Genomic DNA, 20,772 nt, shown 5'->3' with positions numbered 1-20,772 from the left:
CTCCTGTTGTTGTTATGTTTGTTGTAGAATGGGTTTCAGTGGTGTGAACCTGCAAACTTGTTACCTTATGCTTCTGGTCATTTGAGAACATTGCCACTAAATAATTGTTCCCTTCCTCTGGCAGACTGTCCACTTTTGCCGGGCCTTGTGGATCTCTCCATTGCAATTCACTAGGTCTTGGGTGTGGTTCTGCAATTCATTTTAAATAGCTATTTTACATTCTTCCAGTTATGTCAATATAATATCACCATGCTTTACATTCCTCTACTCCAGATATTTCATAACAGCCATCTTTATTAAACTAGATATACATTAATTCATATTTAACCTTTGCCTGTTTGACCACACATCAGTTTGGCCCGTGCTTCTAGGTGCATGACTTCTGCTGTTCGCTTTTGCATTTCTTTCAAGGAGGAATTGTTACTTTCATTGTGTAGATGTAAAGTACAGGTGCAGTGAACACATGTAATGAGTGTCTTTCATTTTGCATAGTGAGTAATGGCTTGAGGAAAGCTCTCTGTTCACTTGCTCAGCTGCTGAGGAGTTTACTAGAGAAGCCTGTTCAGGGATCAGTTACAGACTGCGCAATCTCTCCTCTGGACGCTTCTGGTTCTTTTGCTGGAACCTATCATAAAAAGAGATGCAGTCTGATGTGGTGTGGGCAAGAGAATTTGTCCATTGTTGAGTATTTTTGGTTGAGTCTTGATTTCATCTTGATGTTTTTGACCCACTCAGGATTTAGAGTCAACTTCCCTGCTGATGCCAATGATATGTTGGCCTCGGTTTGTACACACACCCTTCCATCATGTGGCTGGAAGAACGTTTGCTGTGTTCAGTTGTTCACCTGTCTGGCAACACGTCCAGCAATGTCAGATATGTACACAGTGGGGGGTATTTAAAACTCAAGTGTGTGTGCCCATGATCCCATGCTGACTCCTGCCACCATAATGGTGATGCATATTATACCACTCCATGTGTACAGCCCCATATGTAACACTGCACCTGTGCTATTGTAACAAATATAGTACTCTTTTAACCGAGTATGTGAGCTTAACAAAACACTTACAATGGCACCCCAAAGATATATGTGAATGTAAACAAATCAGTTTAATACATGATTCTGTTCATCCAGTTCATCTATTATTGTCATTCTCCAATCAAAAGTGAATATAATTATAATCATAGTATACTAATGTGTTTTCATTATTAATAATAAACTTTATTTAAAAATAATAATAAAATGTACAAAATAATAATGTATGGGATAATTACAGCTACTGAATATTTTTATTTTTTAAAGTAATATACCTCAACTAACAATTACAGTAAACATTAAATGAATGAACACAACAACTGCAATAGCTAGATGCAACAGTGTTAAAAAAACATGGTACGGTCTAATAATGTAGTTTACTGCTGCTTTGTGATAGAAATGATATTACAACGGTAATTTAATTAATTTGCAAGTAGAGTTTGTTTACCTATGTTTCAAAACATACAAATCATAAACTAATCATTATCAATAATGGAACTTGTGGGTCACTGTCACGAACCCCGCTCCCTCGCTCCGCCCCCTCCCACGCTCGTTCCGCCCCCTCGAGCTCCCACGCTCGTTCCGCCCCCTCGAGCTTGCACGCTCTTTTTGCTCGCTCGAGCCCTCATGCCCACTTTGCTCCTACTCGCTCACATGCTCGTAGGCAATCTCCCTTCCTGGAGTTTCCAATCCCCCAGAACATTATGACCACCTGCACTCGCGTCATCTGCACTCCTGCACCTTAGTTTCACCTGCACTCGTCTCATCACCTGTCATGGTTTACACCTGCACTCGCCCCTATATATATCACTACCCTTTCGTCTCACGGTTGTTGGTTATTGTATTTAGTTTCCCTCGTCTTTGCCCCCCGCTAGTCTCGTCTAGTTTTGACCTCCTCTCCTTCACCTATTAGCTTGCCAGCTCCCCTTGTTCCCCTGTCTTTTGCTCCCACCAGTCTCGTCATTTTCCTCTTGATTCCCCGGCTTTCGAGCTCCCCTTGTTCCCCTGTCTTTTGCTCCCTCTAGTCCCGTCTCGCTGATTCTGATTACCCCGGCTTTGACCCCCTACGCTCTCGTTGACCACTCTCTCCTGGATTTGCCCCTTTACCCTATCTTGATTCCCCGGCTTCGATTTAACGCTCACCCTGACCATTCTTCACTGGATTTGCCCTGTTTTTGTACTGTTGCCTGCTTTGTTGGAATAAAGCAGTTTTCTCCGACATTGTGACTGTCTCGTCTTGTGTTTGTGTGTGCGGGTTACAGTCACCCATACGGCGCCTAAACAAATTTTAAATGCACGTAATTTTTTATATCAATCCAAAATATGGAACACAACTTGGTTAGACTTATGGCTTTGTTTTTCTATCAGTCTTAGGGTAAACCATATATATATTTAAAGATTTTCCCAGTGAAAGAAAAAAGTTGCAGTAAGTTTTTACAACTGCGTTAGAGACTATATGTCTGCGTTCTGTTTGTCGTTTTTTAGTTAAAAAAAAAACTCCTAATTTCTAACCATAAAACACCAAGCAGAAGGAACTGTGTTTATTTCTATGAATGTTGTCACTGTGGTTGTGCACTCTTTCTCGATATAATGACCCGATATGCATGTATGCGCACAATCCTTACTCAATAGCAGCACGTGCAACTTTGATGAATTAATGAATGAATTTCTGTCACAAGTAACAACAGAACAGTCGAGGAATCAACTAACAGGTAATATCAAAGTATCCTTTCTGACAAATATCCTTCATTTACACATGCATTTCTAAGCATTCCACATAGGCGTAAGCACAAAGTTTGATTAAAACAGCTACTAAGCAGACAATTCAAAGATAATATTTGCAATTGGTGTAGCCTTTTTTATTATTATTATTACAACTATCATTTGTATTATTATTATTACAGTCATGCAGCCCTCAACACCTTATTTATTTCTGCATCTGTTATAAATCATTTTCAAAAAAAACTTTTCCTTTATTAAGAATGTTTGATTACTTTGTTTACCTTCCATGATTGAATTGTCAAAGAACTGTCAACACCTATTTAAATAAAAAGTATTATATATAGCCTATATATAAAATAACTTATAGTAAAATGCACATTATAATAAATAAAACAAGCAAACAAGACCTAGAGTTATATCTGATAAAGAGAATGCACTTCTGCTGAGATGATGTCCAGGTGTGAGCCTTGTCTCATCAAAGCTGCTTCCACACGTAGAAGTCAAAGTTCAACCAATCAAATCGCTCAGTTTAACACAGTTACACCAATCAAATATCTGTATGTTGTAAGGTACTAAAGGTGAATTTTAAAGGTAACGAAAGGCCACTAGGGGGAAGGGGTGGCAGTACGTGATGGCGTGTGGGATGCTGTTTTGATATTTCTGAACGGAGACTGTCCCCAGAAAACGGGAATGGTGCCTAACCCCAGACCTAGCTTTAGAACTCAAAAAGTCCTATAGGCACACACCGCACCAGGTACTCATTTTAGGCTGAGTCGACCTAGGGGAGGCCCGGAACCGGTTCAGATAATCGTCACTGGTGTTGGCCATGAGCGGGACTCGAACTCGGGTCACCAGGTTTGTAGCGAAGCGCGCTAACCGCTACACTACCGCTCCCCAAACACACACTCACACGCACAAACACATACTCTCACACGCACACACCACACACACACACGCATTCACAAAAACACACACACACATTCACACATGTTCACACACACACATAAACACACACATACACACACACACACACACACACACACAAACATACACACACTTCTCCCCCATACATAAAAACACAATACTTCTAATTTAATTGAAAATGAAAGTTATAGTTTAGTATGGGGAGTGTTCATGTACATGTTGTAATTCTAAATGGATAAACACACACACACATACCGCTCAGACACCGCTTTTTCGCTGGAATGAGTGGAGCTGAAGAGGGTTTGTGTGTGTATGTTCAAATCTAACGGTTGGACGGGCTCCTGAACACTTTTTGTTTTTTTTGTAACCTTATCCGTTCATTCCTAATGGAAACATTAGGATTTGTGTCTGTGTGTGTGTGTGTGTGTGTGTGTGTGTGTGTGTGTGTCACTGATGTGTCTTAACAGGTACTTTTGAATACAGTGAATATACAGTATGGGGATGTACAAGTATAAATTAAGATTTTAAAAGAATGTAACAATTTAACTTTCCACCTGTCCCTCGTTTTCCCCTGCCTATTTATTCCCCTCCGTTTATCGTGTACAGTGCCAGGTTGTTGTTTCATGTCAGCGTTTCAGTCGTTCCCATCAGTCGGTCTTGTTTTTTTATTTGTTTCTCTCTCCCAGTTTCTCCGCATCTTTGGGTCCTTCCTTTACTTCTCGTAACAATATCACTGTTGATATTTTAACAGTCTAAATGGGTAAAGTCACTGTACAAAAATGTTTTATATATATTTTAACACTGCAAAATTTTGAAAGTATTATAGTTCCTCAACTTCATTTTAAAATGAAAATTACAATTCATACGCAATCTTGTTTTGTGCAAGACAAAATACTGAATAATAGCTTTGTAACAGAATATTTAAAAGACAAAATTGGTCTTTTTGATGTTGTGCTGAAATACATCTCTCAGCTTTTCTGGTTTTGAAACATCGTCTTGATTGTATTTCAGGCTGCTCTCTGTTCATAGCATGGGCCACATTATACAGATGTACACTGGATGTAATGGTGTGGAATGTGGTTTTCCTTCTGGTGAACTTCATGCATTTTTTCTTCTTGGTTTATAAACGCAGACCGGTGAGTACAAGACTATATCCAACACCAAGACATAAAATGCTATATAATACTGATAGACCCTGGTTCTGTATTCATGGTTAAGAGATACTTAAACTGCATCAGAGGTACTAAATACCATAAATGATTGTGAGAAAATAGAGGCTTCATTTCTATGTCTTTCCAGCTCATATCTGTCATTGTCTTTGATGTCTTCATGATTAGGGGTCATTCAGAGAAATTTGCTGAACTCAATATGTCTGATTATATTCTTTAATTTCAGATTAAGATTGACAGGGAGCTTAAATCAGTATACAAGCGCATGTTCGAGCCCCTGCATGTACGCGAGGCTCTGTTTCAGAAGCTGACCGGCCAGTTCTGCACAATCCAAACCTTAAAAAAGGGCCAGGTGTATGCAGCAGAAGATAAGACCTCTGTGGATGAGCGACTTAGCGTTCTTCTCAAAGGAAAGTATGTGCAATTCTGTTTCTTGGTACCCTATTACTGTATATCTATATATTTTATACCTTTTATACCCTGTATGTTGCATGACTATTGAATATAATGGCCAACTTTATGCATTTGACACAGGATGAGGGTATCTTACCGAGGTCATTTCTTGCATAATATTTACACCAACTCCTTCATCGACTCTCCAGAGTTCAGGTCAACTCAGATAAACAGAGGAGAAAGGTTCCAGGTAATGTGTTAAAAATGTAAATGATGTCATCATGTATATACACCTTCATGTTGTGAGTACACTAGAATACATCTCAAATATAGTCATATGTATTATGTAAATGAATGAACAGGTGACGATAACTGCTGAAGAGAACTGTAAGCTTCTGTGCTGGTCCAGAGAGCGTCTGACGTACTTCCTGGAATCAGATTCTTTTCTGAACGAGGTGTTCAAGTATCTCATTGGTAAAGACATCACCAACAAGCTTTACTCCCTCAATGATCCAACACTGAGTGACAAGGTTAGACAATATTCACTTTTCTCTGGTACTAAATTGATTGGAAAACAATGAACAATTTACTGAAAAAACACAACCACTTGAAGCAAATGACACATTCATGATCATATTTAGGATGCTGTAATGTTGAACATCAAAAGGTTCTATTACAACTGAACATTTTTCTCATTGTTTGTAGACTATTTTCATTTAATTCAAGTGGCATGACGTAACTATGTGTGACAATCTCAAATTCTGGAGATATTCCAGATATCATCAACTCTTCCACATTATGAAATTACTTTAAGAAACAATTCAAAGGAATAGTTCACCCAAAAATTATAATTCTCGCATCATTTACTCACCATCTCATTACATGCCATTTCAAACTCGTATGACTTTCTTATTTCTGAATAAGCTCCAAAAAGGACATACTTTAAATGCAACACAAAAGTAATCCATATGGCTCGAGTGGTTTAATTCATGTCTTCTGATAGCTTTGTGTGAGAAACAATTTAAGTCCATACTCACTATAAACCTTGACATTCGCAGTCGCCTTGCCACGTTCATGAGAGAAGCTCATTCACACACTTCATATCATGAAAGTGATATGTATGAAAATATTGCTGATGTTTATATTTGTGAAAGGAGGAGCATCGCTCATCTTACCTTAGTATCCCGGCAAGCCCAAATGAGGACTCCGGTGTTGGCTAGCCCCAGCGTCATGTGCAGTTCAAATGGGAGAATTAAAGTCCCATAGTCCTATACATTCACTACAACAGAGAATGGGGGAAGAGAGGAAAACAATTTTCTTTTTCCCGAAGGCACTGTTCACTCCTAGTTCAGAGCGTCTCTCACCATCACCACCTGTTGCCGTCACCACCGGATCGGCCTCTCACTTGGTCATAGTCCTGTCTCAAATAGGCACATTGCCTTTGTTTATAGGGAATCGCAAGTGATGAAGCAGTACTTTCCCCAGTGGATGGAGTGTGCATTGTGAAAGTGCACCTAATCTATTCCTAACAATAGTCACATTTCAGTTTTTTTGCAAAAAATTAGGTTGATGATAAACACTAGAAAATGAAACTGCTAAAGGGATTGAATATCAAAGCATTATCCTCTTGATGCCTCCCATGGGTTCCAAACAGCCAGAATTATTGTGAATAAGGACTTACATTTTGGTCTGTTTCTAATCCAAAACCAGTCTTATCACTTCAGAAGACACAACTCAAATTGGATGGCTTACTTTTATGCTGTCTTTGTTTCTTTTGAAGCTTGCAAGTTTTGGAACCTATTGGCTTGCATTGTACAAGATAGGTACAAGAAGGTTAGGACTGTGTGGCAGGGCGGCCTGGTCGTGATTCCGCACACCCGGCCCCTAATCAGGCTAATTAGCCCTGGAGAGGGATAAAGGCCGACCGAAGACGGCTTTGCGACAGAGAGAGAGATTTACGGACAGCATTTCCGACACCTGTGTGTGTGTTTGTCTTTTTAGTTATATATTAAACTATTATTTATAAGGGTGGTTATGCCGGTTCTTGCCTCCTCCTTTCCATTAAACCCTTTACACTGGTGGCGAAACCCGGAAAGGAGGAGGGATGCGCCGTAGTGGGTTTCTCTGCGCTACCATCCACCCCTCCGTCCACCAGGGGCCGGAGGACTGCCTCCGATCCGTCTGGGGAGGCGTGGCTTTCATCCATAAGAGGGTGGAGTAGTGGCTGAGGACCAAGCTACGGCATTTCGGAGAACCTTTTCCTCTCTTTTTTAAAATATTTTGTTAATTTGGCACGATCGTTGTTACGGCGTGTAGGTGATACTATGGGGTTTTCTCCGCAGGCACAGACATTCTCTGATAGTCTTTAAAATCAAGGCAATTTAATGGGTAGGTAGCACTTGCGCTCAGCCCCCTTCACGAATGTCATCTGTCAGTGCCGGGCTTGAATCCGAGTATGTTGATCGCCTTCGAAGTGAGACACTGGAGAGGTGGTGGACCCAGAATGCAGAGACATCACAAAGGCAATGATGACTTCAAAGTGTATATGTGATTTTATATCTTCTCTCTTAGTAGAGGACAAAAAAAAAAATCTCAATTCTAAGCTAAAAAACTCATACAGAGCTATGAAAAACATTCACAAAAAATTTATCAAAAAGTTTTAAATAAAGAGTAACAACAGAGGAAGCCAACTTAAATACACAGGGCAAAATAAGACACGAATGAAACAAATGACGATTTACAAGAATGGTAAAAAACACCTAGTGGCCAAAATAAGGATTGAAAGTCTTTGACAGTCATCGGTCGTATATACGGTGGTGCGCATTGCTATCTGATCAGAATATTCGACTAAAGGTTACAGAGTGATAGCCATCACAGTGAAGATTATGTAGCGTGCCAAGCGTACGCAGCATCTCATTCCCTTTTTTCAGGGAACCAGGGTTACAATCGTAATTTTATCATTCACTTTTTGTTTAATTTAGATGCTGCATCATAGTTGATGCTATAGGGAATGTATACCATCACACCTTGGTATATATTCACATGCCCAAACAATACCTACTAGCTAATAGCTTGGTAGTTTAAAAGCACAGACAGAGTCTTATCTTTATATCATCATTGGAAGGAAAGAGCAAAATGATGCATAGATGGATATACGTACATGGCGATGACGTTAACTGATTTGGGAAACCATGCAAGATGTTTTAAATTCACTAACACAGGGGAGTGTGAAGCATTTGTGAATCCGGCAGAAAGTTTTCAGGAAGGTCCATTTTACATCCTCTAGGGAAATAACATTAGACCATGGCCATGAAGGGACCATGCCTCTAGTGAAATGAACTTTAATGCCTATAAGGCACTGTATGACTTGCAAGTCATACACAAGCGCAATGTCATCCACGATCCAAACTAAAAGCTTTTGTTTGGAAACAGCTTGACCCTCTGAGCAACCTGCGACAGTTTGAAGGACTGAGAAAAAGTTTGAAGGACCCTGAAAGGATTGGTCAAAATCTTTGGCATGTAGCACTAAATCCCATACCGGAACAATGACAAGGCGATATAGTCTCAACTGCCTTAGACCAAGTGTGAATTTTATCAGCAGAGGGAGCTTGCCCACTAATGAAGGAGACATGTCCAGTTGCTTTTTCTGCGACATACAAGATTATTAAGATCCACATCTAAATGCACCTGTAAAAAGTGTAGTATAGTGCAATGTACAGGGTCCTTGCCTCGAGAGGAACACCAATCAGCAAAAACATTCCATTTCAAAGTGTATAAACGTCTTGTCGAAGGGGCTGTGGCCTGTAAAATGGTGTTGAGCACTGTCTGCGAGAGCCCTTCTGTTTCAGTCAGGCACTATTCAGAGGAAGTTCCTGTGGTAATGAAGTTCCAGTTGTGAATGCCAAATTGTGCCCCCGCATGAGCAGATCCAAGAGCTCTATTAACTCTGGAAACCAGAGATGGTTACATTTTGCGTAAGTTCAAGTTCTTTTTATTTACAATATATAGCACATTTAAAAACAGCATCAAGGCTGACCAAAGTGCTGTACAATACAAAATTATAAATACAAAGTTATAAAAACACACAATTTAACAATTTAAGACCAGCAAATTAAATGCTAATAAATGCCAGTGAAAAGAGTTTTAAGAGAAGATTTAAAAATAGATAATGAATGTGAAAATCTGATATTGATAGGCAGACTATTCCATAAAATAGGACTCACAAAATGCTTTAGCCTCGAGCGTGGGACATCAAGGAGATATTGATCACCGGATCTCAGACTTCTAGGTGGATTGTAAGGATGTAGTAAGTCTGATAAGTATCTGGGAGCTTGGTTGTGTAATGACTTGTAAACAAACAATACAATCTAAAAATAAATTCTAGCTTGAACCGGCAGCCAGTGAAGTGATTTTAAAATGGGGTAACATGATCATACTTCCGACCTCCTTTTAGAAATTTTGCTGCTGCATTTTGAACTAACTGAAGTCGAGCAATAAGAGATTTGGAAATTCCACAATAGAGAGAATTACAGTAGTCCAGACGAGAAGTGATGAAAGCATGAACTGCTTTCATCTCCAACGTTTTCTCCAACAAAAAGTGTTTAACTTTAGAGAGTAGACATAGCTGAATGAAACTGGAACCTATGACAGCACTAATATGTTTGACAAATTTCAGCTGGCTTCAAACTGGACACCCAGGTTCCATACTTGAGGAGAGAGGAAAGCATAGAGATTTCTGCAATCAGCATTACGGACATCAACATGTTCTGTAGGACCAAAGACAATCACTTCTTTTTTATCTTTATTCAAAAACAAAACATTTTTGGCTAGTCAACCTTTTATTTCCTCCAGGCAAGCTAGAAGAGATTGTAATGCAATGTGATAATTTCATTTAACTGGTAAGTAGATTGAGTGTCATCAGCGCATAAGTGGTAGGAGATCCCATGCTTATTGATAATGGAACCCAGAGGGAGCATGTAAAGAGAGAAAAGTGCTGGTGTAAGAAGCACTTGGTGAAGCAAGAGGACGGGAGGGATGGGACTGGCCATTTGTGAGAGAGCATCCCGGCCTAGTGGTGCATAAGTCAGGGAGTACCACAGGGGACAATGCTTGGTATCCGGGGATGCAAACAGATTTATTTTAACTTCCCCGAACAGATCCCATATCCCCAGAACTGTCTGAGGACGAAGTCTCCATTCTCCTTGTACAATGCGGCAAATTTGTCATTGAGCGTAATCATACTCCCCCTTGGTGATATACAGTATGATTGCCACAACCGCCGTGTTGTCGGAACAGATCAGGACATGAAGGTTATCAAGTCAAAAATACAGCAAGTAGTTCCAGAAAACGTATGTGCCAGGTCAGTTTGAGCCAGACATCCATCTTGAAAGTTTTCAAGCACCGGAGAATGGATTGAATGTTATTTTGTCAAAATAACCACTCTCAGGTATGAGATCTGGTAACTGGGTGTCAGCATGCTCTTCGACAAGTTGACGCTTTTGTCCCAAATGCTGCAAATGTACAAACAGGCCCTGTTGAGACATCGGTGCATCTAACAGCATGGCTTTGTCCCTCTCATGCATCTCTGACAAGTTAAGCCAGAGATGGCACTTGGAGGACACCAGGCTACCCAACGATTGCCGATGGCTTGGGCGGTGATATTAGTAGCCCAAGCAGTGACATAGATAGCGCCTATGTCTTCTTGAGTGGACCGGAGTTTCCAATTCCGGGTTGAGGAGGGGCACAGGTGGGATGCTACTGCCTCTTTAACCAGGGGAATAACCATATAACTACGCTGCTCAGCGCGGTCCAGTGTTGTGAAGGTTGTGATCCCAAGACAAGAATTCAAACTGAGCATGGCAAACACCCTGTCTTGGGTAGCTGTTCATGCTGTTTGGGGAAGAATGGCATTCCAGTTTGAGGTTCTTGACCACCCGAATGAGTACCTGTAACGGCTCATCTTCAGAGATTGCAGCATGGTCTTCCTCTCCTCGGAGAGAAACACCGTTGAGCTCATCCACTAACTGTTGCAAGGCCTCACCTTCTGATACCATATCGTCCCTGTCTCTGGAGTAACCACCGAATGTGATGGAGCCCTGTGCCTCAATAGCGGGATACAGATATTGACGGGCATACTCCACAGGTGAAGATGCTCAAGCAGAGAAGAGGAGGCAGGCAAGGCTTGCGGCAGCAACATTTCCTACTTAAAATCTCCAATCTCATCATCCCGCAATTGCACGTCTCCCTCATGTGATCCCTCAAGATCCACAGAGGGAATATGGTGGTAGGACAAGGGACCGGCAGCTTCCCACAGAATGAGGGTGATACATGAGCAAAGGGTCTTGAGTGCCATTCATGTGCAGTGAACTCAACCTGACTCACCGAACCTCTGTGTGGGCTTGACATAAACAAGTGTATATAAGAGAAAACAGCACTCGTGCTTGTCAGACAGGGCTAAACGGCTCACTCGAAAAAATTGCGAAACTCCATCTTGAAAAAGGTGTAGTGAAGCAAATGGTTATTTTATGCTTGTGAACAGTATACAAATACACAAACACAATCAAAAGCAGTACTGTTTATGTACACACTACAATAATTCAAAGGATGTGCTTCTGATGAGGCACAACGAGCTATAGAAATAATCTACTTACTGGTGGTATAGTGAAACAGTGAAAAATGGCTCATCCATCTGCTGACACACAGGAGACAAATACATGCGTTGTCGTGTTTACAACACAGAAGTGCAGATATGTGGTCATCCCCAGAGCACCACAGGGAACAGATGAAATTCAGTCCACCCTCTCACCCACATTCATAAATAAATGAGTAAATTCAGAGTAACTTGCACGTAAAATGGACCTTCCTGAAAACGTTCTGCTGGATTCACAAATGCTTCAAACTCCCCTGTGTTAGTGGATTTCAAATATTCTTAAATAGGTGGCATGTGCACATAAATTCACAATTATCATAATCCATGGCCATGAAAACAGCCATAAGAAAGGCATCAGTTGTGCTATTAATGAGAATAGCAATATTTTAACATCAATGTGTAACAGTTTGAGATTGTTTTTATGTATGAATTGCATCACATCGTAAAATTTTTATTTAGCAAACACATTAGTAAAGAGTTTGGTTATTCCACATTTTTCCACAAATGCTGTTGATTGTGCTTCGGATGTATCGAACGGGAACATTCCTTTAAAACAAGTCCAGCAGTAATGACTCAATATCAAACAACATTTTTTGATGACTTCCTAGCTGAAAATACCAGCTTACACCAGCATGAATTGATTTATGCTGGTTAGTGCCTGGATGAATGCTGGTCAATCAAACCAGTGTTTCTCCTTTCCCCCACCCCTCTTCAGAGGACAACTTTTTTTTCAATCAGATTGGAGGTACATGTAGTGGAAAGATGGGTATATGTTAGAACATACAGGACAATAACATGTTTCAAAACAGACAATTGTTATGAAAATATGAAAAATAAGATAGCAAACAAACAAAATAGTACATATATACAGTATATATGTGTGTATGCATGTGTGCATAAGAATTGGGTGTGTATGTTAACAATTTAAAAAGAAAACAAATTAAAAGGGAAAAACAAAATGAAAATACAACATTGATAAGCAAATTGATACAAATGATAAGCTAAGAGATATATAAAGAGAGTAATAAGTGGAAATTATTTGTCTGTGAATGTGCTTCTTGGGTATGATGTATTATATTATTTGGGAATTGGATGTTATAGCTGGGGTCTGTGGATATGTATGTGGCTTCGGTCTTGGGGTGGATTTGATTTAAAATATATTCCATGTTTCATTAAAGGCTGATATATTGCTTGTTTTATAAGTGGTTATTTTTTCTATTGAGATATATTCTGTGAGTAGATTAATCCAGTGAGTGATGTGACAAGAATTCTTTGTTTTCCAGTTTTTAAATATTATTTACTTAGCGACAGTTAGAGAAACGAGTAGCTGGTTTTTATATTTATTTGATAGAGTAATTTGTGTAGTATCACCCAGTAGACAGAGTGATGGGGATAATGGAATTCTGCAACCCAAGATCTGACAAAGTTTGTTAGTTACTGCTGTCCAGAGGGAGTGAACTGGTTGGTAGGTCCAAGTGGAATGGAGGTAATTATCTGTGTTACCTAAAGTGCATTGTGAACAAATACCTGTAAACATTTTGTCTTGGGTGATGTGTGTTCTGTGGATAGTTTTATATTGTATGAGTTGCAAGTTTGTGTTAGTGGTCAATGAGAAAGTATTATTGCAGATTTGTGTCCAGATCTCAGAGTTGGAAGAGACAGCTACATCATTTCCCCATATTGTAGTTGGGAGTGTTATGGAAGTATCTATGTTAAATATGAGTTTGTACGTTTTGGAGAATCTTTTTTGAATTTGTGAATTTTTATATCTCATCACTTAATTTCACCGGTTGTAGTGTGTTATTAGTCATGTTAATTTTGGATTAAATTAAGACCAGTGTTTCTGTTGAAGGTGGTTGAGCAAATAAATCATGCTGGTTAATTTAGCTTAGAAGCTTTGTAATCTAGTTTAGAAACACCAGCAACTAAATAAAAAACACAAGATTTGTCCATTTTTGCAAATGCTTTATAAACTAGAAAAATGTGGTGAGAAAATGCTGATGTGCTAGAGATTGAGTGTAATGATGATGCTTGAATCTCAGGCTGTGAAGAAGATGGACCGTCAGCCGAGCCTGTGCTCTCAGCTCTCTATGATGCAGATGAGGAACAGTATGGCCAGCACCAGTGACACTGATGATGTGCTCAATCAGATCCTGAGAGGCGGGTCGGCCGGGTCATTGCACCGTAAGTCTCAGCAGAACTCTTTTTGAACTATACATCACTAACAGTGCTAAGCTGTATTTCTAGCACTAACCAAAAGTCACCCAATACACCCTGATATCAGACTCTTTAAAACCACAATTGCTGATCTAAACCAGAACACAGTTCTCACCTGTTTCCGTCTCTCCTAAGCTTTGTTTAAATTCCCTGTGAATCGCCTTGACAAGCGCAGTGTTGACCTATTTCCTATTGAAACAGGAAGTTGGATGGGACATATTGAAGGACTTGTTCACCTTTTTTTAAATAGCCAAAAGCCTTTAGTTTACATAACAGCCATGAACATGATTTGCTACTTGCTATCACTAGTCAGTGTAAGGTGGTATTAGGTGGAGGTGAATTTTTGTTCTAAAGAACACTGGATCAGATACAGTGAATGAGTGCAGTATGAGTCATCAATGCTTTTGTAATGTATTTATTGAAGAAGGCAACTCGGCTGTACATTTTGAATGCATATTTCTGCTAAAAGTTAATTTTGTGACAGTTTAGGACTACACTAGATAGATGGTTTCAGGTGTTGGGGAAGTTACTTTGGAACTGACAACATTTACATGCACTATTGAAAAAGGTTTATTCCATGATTTTTGCAGAAACTGGCATTCTGAAACGTCATGTAAACAAGCATGCCAATTTCCTTACGTTGTTTAAGGGATAAAGAGAAAGTGGTTTAACACACCAGGTTTTCTCCCAGAGAACGCGGCTTATGTGGCCATGTAAACACATTAGCGACGTTCTGATGGGTGATTGAAGCATGGAGGCAAAATGTCAACACAGCAGATAGAATTCAATATTTCTTGTACTACACTGGGAAAAACACATACACTATAAATGATACATATTTATACACACCAGTGTAAATTATCGACAGTCCCTCGCTTATACTGTATACAGGGAATATCAGAGTTTTATGTAAGAGGGAAACCCCACTATTGTGGCACAATTCCGCTGCAGGTCACAATACAAAGTTAAGAAAACAAACACAGCAACAGCTCTGGATTATCTGGAAATAAAACTATGCAACGTGGGAAAAAACAATGAAGTCTTCTTTGGATGCCATGTTTTTTCTGGGAAATTATGTTACTATGTCACTTATACAGTGCATGTAAATGGGAATTCTGCTTTTACACAAAAACCCGCTTTCTGGTGTCCATGTAAATGTAGTCACTGTATCTTCCCAAGCTACAATCTACTCATAATTTAAAGTAGTTAAACCACAGTCAAGTTACTCTTTTAAAAAGGTAGTTAACTACACTTCATGCTTATAACAAAAAAAGCTAACTACATGAAGCATAAAAAACCTAAAGAATAAAATATTTTAGATATGTAACATTTAGATGATATGACTGAATTCAGCAAGATTGCAGAATTAGGGTGACATTATCTTACAGAAATTAATCATGGTTTTACTACAGTAACCATAATTTAACCATGGTATTTGTAGTAAAACCAGAGTCACCACAAAATTAACCATGGTTACTACAGTCATGATTACTACAGTATACACAGATGAGCCAAAACATTATGACCACTCACAGGTGAAGCGATTTTTAGCATTTCTTCGTGATGCGTGACTCCAGTCAAGCCTTCTAAGCAACCAATTGACCCGGTTGCTAGGGTGGGTAGAGTCATGTTGGGTTAACCTACTCATGTTCGCTATAATGTGGATCTTGCTCTTGGTGGGGAGTTGTGCGTGGATGCCATGGAGAATATTGTGAAGCCTCCAGCATGCTAGGTCTCCGTGGTAACATGCTCAACAAGCCACGTGATAAGATGCAGTCTCAGACGTGGAGGCAACTGAGATTTGTCCTCTGCCACCCGGATTGAGGCGAGCCACTACACTACCACGAGGACTTAGAGCACATTGGTAATTGGGCATTCCAAATTGGGGAGTGTGGCAGGGCGGAGGGCGGGGCCGGGTCGTGATACTACACACCTGGTCTTGTATTAGGCTAATTATGCCTCGTGAGGTTTAAAGGGTGACTGCAGAGGGCCGTGCGGGAGAGAGAGATCGTTAGCGGACATGTCTGTCATATGTGTTTGTGTCTTTGTTTTAAGTTTACCATTAAACTATCATTTATATTATCAAGCCGGTTCTCGCCTCCTCCTTTCCATTGAATACGTTACAGGGAGAAAAGGGGAGAACATTTTTTGTATAATTTTTTTAACAAGGCCAAGGTGTAGGTAGACCAGATGGTAAGTGAACAATCAGTTATTGTAGTCAACGTAGGAGAATGTCCAATGCAGGACAAATGGGCAGGAGTGAAGACCTGAGCGACTTTGACAAGGGTTAAATTGTTATGGCCAGATGACTGGGTCAGAGCATCTCTGAAATGGCAAGGCTTGTGGGGTGCTCCTGGTCAGTGGTGGTGAGTACCTACCAACAGTGGTCCAAGGAGGTACAAACCAGTGAGATCATCAAATCATCAATGCACAAGGGCAACGAAGGCTATCCCATCTGGTCGGAACTGACAGATGGTCTACGGGAGGTATGTGTCACAACACACAGTGCATAACACCCTGCTGCATATGGGGCTGCATAGACGCAGACCAATCATAGTGCCCATGATGACCCCTGTCCACCGTCGAAAGTGCCTACAATGGGCATGTGAGTGTTGGAACTGGACATTGGAGCAGTGGAAGATGAGTCCCATTTTCTTTTACATCACGTGGACAGCCATGTACGTGTGCACCATTTACCTGGGAAATTGATGGCACCAGGATGCACGACAAGACGGTGGATGGACTGTGATGCACTAGACTATGTTCTGCTGAGAAACCCTCGGTCCTGGCCATCAATTTGGCATGTGTCACCTACCTAAACATCGTTGCAGACCAGGTACACCCATTCATGGCAATGGTATTCCCTAATGGCAGTGGCCTCTTCCAGCAGGATAATGCGCCCTGCCACACTGCACACATTGTTCAGGAATGATTTGAGGAACATGATGAAGAGTTCAAGGTGTTGGCCTGGCCTCCAAATTCCCCATATCTCAACCCAAATGAGCGTCCGTGGGATATGCTGGATCAACAAGTGGAATCCATGGCGGCTCAAGATCGCAACTTACAGGACTTTAAGGATCTGCAGCTAATGTCTTGTTACCACACATTCAGGGGTCTTGTAGTGTCACGTTGGCACGTGGAGGCCAACAGCATATTAGGCAGCTGGTCATAATGTTTTGGCTTATCAGTGTATTCATACAGTAAAGCCATGGTTAATTTTCATACGGTTTAAACAAAAAATGGAGCGAACATTTAATTGAATAAAAATGCACATAAAAAATAAGTGATTTGTTTATTTTAACCAGTTCATTAACTGTATATGAACTTTCCAAAAGAACCGATTCACTTACATGATTTGGAGGACGGGTAAGGTGAGCATGTTTGATTACTCCGGCAGCTCCATTGCTACGTTTTAAATGTGACAAATGTAGTGTTTCCTGATGCTAATCATTGGAAAATGTAGCTTGTTGCTGGAAAAGCTACACTATTGTGAAAATAGCTGCGCTACTGTCATGAAAGTGAAAAAAAGTGATTTGTATTGCTACGTTTGATTAACTACTCCTCAACTCTACATGAACTAAAAGCCAAAAACTTTGAATTTGATTTCATGGGGTCTTTAAATTCAAGTCATGTCATTTCTAATTTTCATTCCTTCTCATCTCCACTCTGCACTGCATCTGTTCCAGTGTGAGCTGCTAATAGACACTAAATTTGTGGTGTTGCTCAACACATTGGTTTGATTTAAAATGATTAATATCGAGTGTCAGCTAATGTTTTCTCCTCCTGTTCCTCCTCTAGCTGTGACCTCAGATCGGGCCTGATGGGGTGTAAGATGGTTTCTTTTATTCTCACTGTCTTTCTCTTCCCCAACCCCACCAAAATGAACCAATTATCATTTTAAACATAACCAGATTGTAGAATAACTTCCCTTTAGTGCTCAGACGTGACCTCTGATAACAGGCCTGTTATGAAGTTAACCATTAACATCCAAACAACTGCATTTGAGCCCATTGTTTGCACAATACCATATTCATCTTCATATAAATTTCAACTAAATTCATCTTGTCAATATTTCAACTGTTTTGACTCCAGTAAATGTAGCACATTTGCTTCCTCCATTAATAGACATCTAAAAATGTCTATTTGTACAATGAATCAAAGCAGTGTTTCCTAAAACATGGGTTACAGTTATTAAATCTCATAAATAGATCATATTCAACTTTGATTTTTCCTGAGTTGTAAGGTTAAAACAAATTAACTCCAAAATATACCAATCTAGAATTTGCATAAGAAATGTTGGACTGTACTAATTATTTCTGTCAGGCACAAAACTCAACTGATTCCCAGCCCACACATTTTTAGTTCTTCTTATTGTCATAACACGCACAGAGTGTATATAACAAAGTTGTAATTTTATTGTTTGTGTGATTTTTGTTTTCTTCCATCACAGTATTATTGTGATGCTAATGTAGAAATGTAAAACAGTACAAAAAGTGAATGATTTCTGAAAAATACTTCTGTATCATCCATGCTGCGTAAATAGTTGTTTATTATGATGATGTATTACAAAGTATTTATTTGACCTTATAATACATTTTACACTACAAGTCAAACGTTTAGACACATTTGACTAAATGTGTGTGTTTTCTCATGATCTTAAACATCTAAGGTATTTTGCTTTAATGCTTGAAATTAATTTTTTTGAAAAATATAAATTGTGCCTACATGTCAATCTATTCACAAGAAAATGTCCAAACAAATGTGATATTTTTTTTATGGATGAGTTGGAGCGGATAGTGAACATAAATTAGCCAACAGGTGAACTACTTTGAAGTAGCTCAAATAAACAATATTTGCTTAATACATAATTCACATTCTTCAATTTGCTATAACATATGCTATTATTCTAATGTGGAAAATATAATTAATAAAGAATGGATATTTGTGTAATAAAATTTGACTGGTAGTAGCACATACTGTTCTAATGCAATGAAAGTGTTTTGACTGTGCCTGTTCTTTACAGAGAAAACTCTGCCAAAAGCATCCACGTCTATGAAGCCGATTGAAGAAGGAATGGAAGATGATGTGTTTGAACCTGAATCCCCCACCACCTCCCAGAACATTTCCAAAACCCCCAGAGAAGATATATAAAGGATATATTTCATCACAAGCTTTTCTGCAAGACTCTTGGGTTTTACTGAATGTTCTGGAATACAGTGAAGAATGTCATATTAATTACAAAAGGAAAATTATTTTGGTAACATTTACAGAAAGGTTCCATTTGTTAACATTAATTAATGCATTAGGTATCATGAACTAACAAAACATTATTTTACATAATATTATTTACTGCATTTATTCATCTTTAATTTTAGTTAATAAAAATACAATTGTTCATTGTTAGTTTATAGTGCATTATCTAAGGTTAACATACAGTATACACTGGTGGCCAAAAGTTTGGAATAAACTACAGATTTTGCTGTTTTGGAAGGCAATTGGTACTTTAATTCACCAAAGTGGCATTCAACTGGTCAAAGTCAGAACATTACTGATGTAAAAAAAACACCATCACTATTTGAAAAAAGTCATTTTTTATAAAATCAAGACAGCAGCATCACTCCAACACCTTATCCTTGAGTAATCATGCTAAATTGATAATTTGGTACTAGAAAATCACTTGCCATTATATCAAACACAGTTTAAATCTATTTGGTTCATTAAATGAAGCTTAACATTGTCTTTGTGTTTGTTTTTGAGTTGACACAGTATGCAATAGACTGGCGTGTCTTAAGCTCAATATTAGGTAAAAAATGTAAAAAAGAAACGGCTTTCTCTAGAAACTCATCAGTCAATCATTGTTTTGAGGAATTAAGGCTATACAATGCTTGAAAATGGTCAAGGATCTGTAAAGCTGTCATTGCTGCATGTGGAGGATTTTATTAGAAAACTTTAACGTAGTTTAAGAAGTAAATTGTAATTGTACATTTTCACGTAATTAATGTCCTGACTATACATTGAGATCAATTGAATACACTTTGGTGAATAAAAGTACCAATTTCCTTCCATAAGACCAAAAACTATAAAAGTATTGTTCTTTTGTTAGTTAATGTTAACTAAAGTAGTTAACTAATGGTACTTTATTGTAAAGTGCTACCAAGTATTCTGACTTAGTTTCTGTAATTACACTGAAAAATATCATTTACAAACTTATCTTTTCACATTAATACAAATGACACAGATTTATTTTAACAGACATTTATCAGCATTTTGTAAAACTGAAAATCTCTTGACTGGTTATCTATGTATTTGGAACAAGATTTAGATCATTTGGACTTTTGCTGAGTTTTGTGCACAATGAGAGTCACATGCATCACCATTAGATCATATAATGCTGTTTGTTTACAGATTTACACCATGACTTCCTCATAATTTGCAAACTATTTGATTCAATTCATTCAAATCTGTAGGACAACCTGAAAAATGAGCCTTCATCAAATCTTTTACCTGAAAGATGCAACTACAGTAGCTGTGGTGGGACAAGCAAACTGCCATAGCAGTGGGGCCATGATTGTTACTTTTTGGTAATTTAAACTAACACATGACATGGTTGTAATATAAAATAAAGCAAAACAATGTCAAGCAGTGTTCTTAATACAATGTAGTTG

The 20,772-nt window shown here is 39.0% G+C and overlaps 1 protein-coding gene across 2 annotated transcripts in view; it reads left to right on the top strand.

Moving 5' to 3' along the window:
* Positions 1–19,993, top strand: part of bves (blood vessel epicardial substance) — a 31,723-nt gene extending 11,730 nt beyond the window's left edge. The window contains exons 3-9 of one of the 2 annotated variants that reach the window (XM_052143758.1): positions 4,691–4,815; positions 5,075–5,262; positions 5,383–5,491; positions 5,604–5,771; positions 13,933–14,074; positions 17,906–17,934; positions 19,131–19,993. In XM_052143758.1, the coding sequence (XP_051999718.1) occupies positions 4,691–4,815; positions 5,075–5,262; positions 5,383–5,491; positions 5,604–5,771; positions 13,933–14,074; positions 17,906–17,928 (755 nt within the window). In that variant the 3' untranslated portion in view covers positions 17,929–17,934; positions 19,131–19,993. The remainder of the gene's footprint in view (positions 1–4,690; positions 4,816–5,074; positions 5,263–5,382; positions 5,492–5,603; positions 5,772–13,932; positions 14,075–17,905; positions 17,935–19,130) is intronic. The other variant, XM_052143757.1, reaches the window with a different exon arrangement.
* The last annotated feature ends 779 nt before the right edge of the window (positions 19,994–20,772 follow it).

Source organism: Xyrauchen texanus, chromosome 15, assembly GCF_025860055.1.
Source record: "Xyrauchen texanus isolate HMW12.3.18 chromosome 15, RBS_HiC_50CHRs, whole genome shotgun sequence".
NCBI classification, from domain to species: domain Eukaryota; kingdom Metazoa; phylum Chordata; class Actinopteri; order Cypriniformes; family Catostomidae; genus Xyrauchen; species Xyrauchen texanus.
This window is presented reverse-complemented; position numbering and strand designations above follow the sequence as displayed.